This window comes from Tripterygium wilfordii, chromosome 11, assembly GCF_013401445.1.
Source record: "Tripterygium wilfordii isolate XIE 37 chromosome 11, ASM1340144v1, whole genome shotgun sequence".
Lineage (NCBI taxonomy): Eukaryota > Viridiplantae > Streptophyta > Magnoliopsida > Celastrales > Celastraceae > Tripterygium > Tripterygium wilfordii.
The window spans coordinates 4,623,689-4,628,214 of record NC_052242.1 but is presented as its reverse complement, the minus strand read 5'-3'; the positions used below and the strand labels follow the sequence as shown (position 1 = coordinate 4,628,214).

Here is a 4,526-nt window from a genome sequence, read left to right as displayed (position 1 = left end):
AGTGTTAATAGCATAACCCCTAGATTAATTGGTTGGATAAAATTCGTTCAATGATTAGACAATTTTACACAAGCACTTTATGTACCTTTTTTCACTGATTACACCCCAAACCACATAAACCTCAATTAAAAATATAACAATATCAAGTATTTTTTTTTTTTTTTAAAGTGAGCTATTGGTAGAAAGACAATCACATTGCATGTAAATGATTATCCATCAATTAAGGCATGGGTTCTAATCCTACCCGTCAACCCTTGTTTTAAAACAAAAAAAGTAACCCTTTTTTTGTTTATAGTAAAAAACACAATCTACACTCCCGCAGATGTGTTCTCTTGGAATTCTGAGTCGTGGAATCTTCAATCAAGATAGGGATTAAGGGGATAGGGGGGCTAGAATTAGTTCAGTCAATTCCACCAAATCTCCACCATTCAATGCATGATTGCATTAGATTTGACAACACCACACCCCACCATTCAATGGTGTAGATTTGATGAAATTTGTGGAATAATTCTAGCCCACTTTTTCCGGGCTTAAGTTAGGGGGCGGACTTTCCCAAATCTATTATCTTTAGTGTTAACTCATCATATTTATATGTGAACACAATGAAGTAGGAATATCACAAAATTAAGACTTAAGTTACTCAGAAAAACATACGCAATAACGTTACGTTGACTTTGGTTTTTAGCACTAATGACTTTACCAAGACTTTCAAAAGCTTACTGTTTTTGCTATCCAGGGTGCAAGTGGCAGGGGAATTTCCGCAAGGAAATTCCTAACACATTCTATTTATATGAGAACACAATGAACTAACAATATCATATACTTGAGTTACTCAAAAAAAACATACACAATGAAGTGTATTGCCCTCTTACTTGTTTCCCCCTCCATTTTCCTTTTGACTACTTTGTTTCTAATTGTTGCTTCTGATTCTACAGAGGAAGCACAAGCTCTTCTTAGATGGAAAGCCAGTTTTCAAAATCATACTCAGCCTCTCTTGTCTTCATGGTCCATTCTCAATTCATCCAAAGTGAGTCATTGTACTTGGTTCGGTGTCTCTTGCAACACTGCTGGAAGTATAACTATGATTAACCTTACAAGTTGTGGCATATTTGGTACACTCTATAACTTTTCATTCTCATCTTTTTCCAATCTCTCATCTTTTGATCTTAGCATGAATGCACTCCATGGTTCCATCCCTCCTCAACTCAATCATCTCTCCAACCTTATTCACCTACATTTGTCGTGGAATCAGTTTTCAGGGCAAATCCCACCTACACTTGTCCAGCTTACTCATCTTGAGGCTCTTGCGCTCAATGATAATAAACTAAATGGCTCAATTCCTCAAGAAATAGGTAATGAGCTAAAGTCCCTCATTGAGCTTCACCTGCACAATAACTTTCTAGGTAGAGCCATTCCAACTTCTTTGGCTAATATGAGTAACTTGACTAACTTGAATCTCTTCAATAATTCGCTATCCGGTTCCATCCCACCAGGACTTGGTCAGCTCTCCAAGCTTGTCTTCTTTCAATTGCAAAAAAATCAGCTAAACGGTTCCATTCCTCAGGAAATAGGAAATATGTGCTATGTTTCTCATCTAGATCTGAGCAATAATCAACTCAGTGGTCAAATTCCGACATCATTTGATGGTCTAACAAGTATCACTTATCTTTACCTATATAATAACAATCTATCTGGCAGCATACCTAGAGAGATTGGAAAATTGATGTCTCTTGTTCACTTGGAGTTGAGTAGTAATCAACTTAGTGGTTCACTTCCAGCTTTCCTTGGAAATTTGAGCAGGTTAGAGGTTTTGCAGCTCAAGCAAAATTTATTTTCTGGGTCTATTCCTGAAGAATTGGGAAAACTAAACACCCTTCTTCAATTGGATTTAAGTTTTAATGAGTTAAATGGTTCTCTTCCAACTTCATTGGGGAATATAAGCAACTTGGAAACTTTCAATGTAGGCCAAAATCAATTCTCTGGATCCATTCCTGTAGAAATAGGAAAACTGGCGAACTTGGAAATTTTGAGTGTAGCCCAAAATCAACTCTCTGGATCCATTCCTCGGGGAATAGAAAACCTGACGAAATTGACAATTCTTCTTTTGTATGAAAACCTGCTCACTGGTCACTTACCCGAAAATGTTTGTAGTGGTAGATTACTCCGGTTTGGCGTAAGCAATAACCATTTGGTAGGCCCATTACCCAAAGACATGAAAAACTGCACAAGCTTGATTAGAGTCCGTCTTAATGACAACCAGCTAGAAGGAAATATAGATGCAGACTTTGGAGTCTATCCAAACTTGACCTTTATTGATATCAGCCACAATCGATTTTTCGGAGATATCTCAACTAAGTGGGGTCAATGTACACAATTAACTACTCTATGGATTTCCGGGAATAACGTGAATGGTAAGATACCTCCAGAGATTGGAAATTGGACTCAGCTATATCGTCTTGACTTTTCTATGAATCATTTGGTTGGGAGGATCCCGAGGGAGTTGGGAAGGTTGACTAATTTGCTGGAGTTGAGGTTGAACGGCAATCATTTTTCTGGTGGTATTCCTCCTGAGGTCGAATCACTTACTGATCTCGAAGTTCTCGACTTATCAGCGAACATATTGAACTTTATGCCAGATGGCATTGGAGCTTTGTTGAATCTCCATTACTTGAATTTAAGCTACAACAAATTCAGCCAAAGAATTCCAATTCCAATTGGTGACTTAGTTCACCTTTCTCAACTAGATTTGAGTCATAACTTGCTTATCGGAGAAATACCAGCACAATTCACCAAGTTGCAAGACCTGGTGACCTTAAATTTCTCCTTCAATAATCTTTCGGGTCCTATTCCAAATAGCAAAGTATTTCAAGGTGCTCCGGCGGAAGCATTCCAAGGAAACAAAAACTTGTGTGGCAACGTGAGTGGATTGCAAGCATGTCAATGGCCACACAAGGAAGATAGACATGGTCCAACAAAGAGCAATAAGATTGTGTTTGTAGTTGTGTTTCCTCTCTTAGGAGCACTTGTTATGTCATTTCTAATAATTCTTGTGTTTCGTAGACTCCAAAGACGAAGGAAGGGCGACGATGAGAATGACAAGCAATCAGTTACAATATCTATGTTTGATAGGACAGTGAAATTTGAAGACATCATGGAAGCAACCAACAATTTTGATGTCATGTATTGTATTGGGGAAGGGGGTCATGGAACTGTCTATAAAGCCGACCTTCCATCAGGTGATATTGTAGCTGTCAAGAGATTCCACTATTTACTTGACAGTAGCAATTCATCAGATCAAAAAGAGTTTTTCAATGAGGTCAAGGCCTTGACAGAGATAAAGCATCGTAATATTGTGAAACTCCATGGCTTTTGCATACATTCAAAATATACATTCTTAGTCTATGATTATCTTCAGAGAGGTAGCCTAGCTAAAATTCTAAGCAACGATGAGCAAGCAAAAGAATTGGATTGGTGTAGGAGGGTGAATGTCATCAAAGGTGTCTCTCACGCCTTGTCTTACATGCACCATGATTTATCATCGCCAATCATTCATCGAGACATATCGAGCAAAAATATTTTGTTAGACTTGGAATACGAAGCTCGTGTTTCCGACTTTGGTACCGCTAAGCTTCTCAACAAGGATTCATCTAATTGGTCAAAACTAGCTGGAACACATGGATACATTGCACCAGGTAAATTCACACCCTTTTGTTATATAAAAAATTTAATTGTATAAAATCATATTCAACATTTTGTTTTAATCTACAGAGCTTGCTTATACGATGAAAGTGACCGAAAAATGTGACGTATATAGCTTTGGAATGTTGGCATTAGAAGTTCTCAAAGGAAGTCATCCAGGCGATATCATGCCAAGTGCATCATCTTCATCTTCATATGATACTCTACAAGTTAAACTTAATGATTTGTTAGATGAACGCCTTTCACCTCCACCGCAAAATGTTCTTGATAAATTGAACCGCATCATGGAGGTGGCCATTTCATGCTTAGATGTGAATCCACAATGTAGGCCGACCATGCAACTCGTTTCCAAGTTACTATCCGACTGAATATTTGGAAGGTCATCATGGCTTGTGAAAGGTTTGTCTTACTCCTATTTAGTATTTTCTAAGTCATGTGTTGCTATTAAAGTTGTTGGAAAATGATTAAAACTCAGCTACTTTCTTTACTGTTAATGATTTTTCTTTCTTCTATGAGAAAAAGCCATAGGTTGCTATATATTCTTAGAAGTTACTTTCATTATTTAATGACATCTAAATGCCTAGCAGTTCATTAATAGTGTCTTGACAAGGTGGATGGATTAGACACCACACATGTTACTGTCTGAGATTCTATCCAATAGATGACTTAGTTTTCTGAGGACCCTGGAGGCCGGAGTATGGATTGGTAAAACTAAACTCTGTTTAGAAAAACTATGACTCCAACTCATATGGATTAGGGGTTTAATCCATATTTAAAGATTTGTGGAAACTTTAGATTTACTATTGCCCGTTGAAATGGATTGACTA

At 37.5% G+C, this 4,526-nt stretch overlaps 2 protein-coding genes across 2 annotated transcripts; both read left to right on the top strand.

Annotated features, from left to right (window-relative positions):
- Positions 1-850: 850 nt before the first annotated feature.
- On the top strand, positions 851-2,157 carry LOC120008697 (probable leucine-rich repeat receptor-like protein kinase At1g35710). Its single transcript, XM_038859080.1, has 2 exons — positions 851-2,032; positions 2,152-2,157. The coding sequence occupies exons 1-2, from the start codon at positions 851-853 to the stop codon at positions 2,155-2,157; spliced, it is 1,188 nt and encodes a 395-aa protein (XP_038715008.1).
- Positions 1,793-4,084, top strand: LOC120008395 (MDIS1-interacting receptor like kinase 2-like). Its single transcript, XM_038858698.1, has 2 exons — positions 1,793-3,692; positions 3,769-4,084. The coding sequence occupies exons 1-2, from the start codon at positions 2,213-2,215 to the stop codon at positions 4,065-4,067; spliced, it is 1,779 nt and encodes a 592-aa protein (XP_038714626.1). The 5' UTR covers positions 1,793-2,212; the 3' UTR covers positions 4,068-4,084.
- The last annotated feature ends 442 nt before the right edge of the window (positions 4,085-4,526 follow it).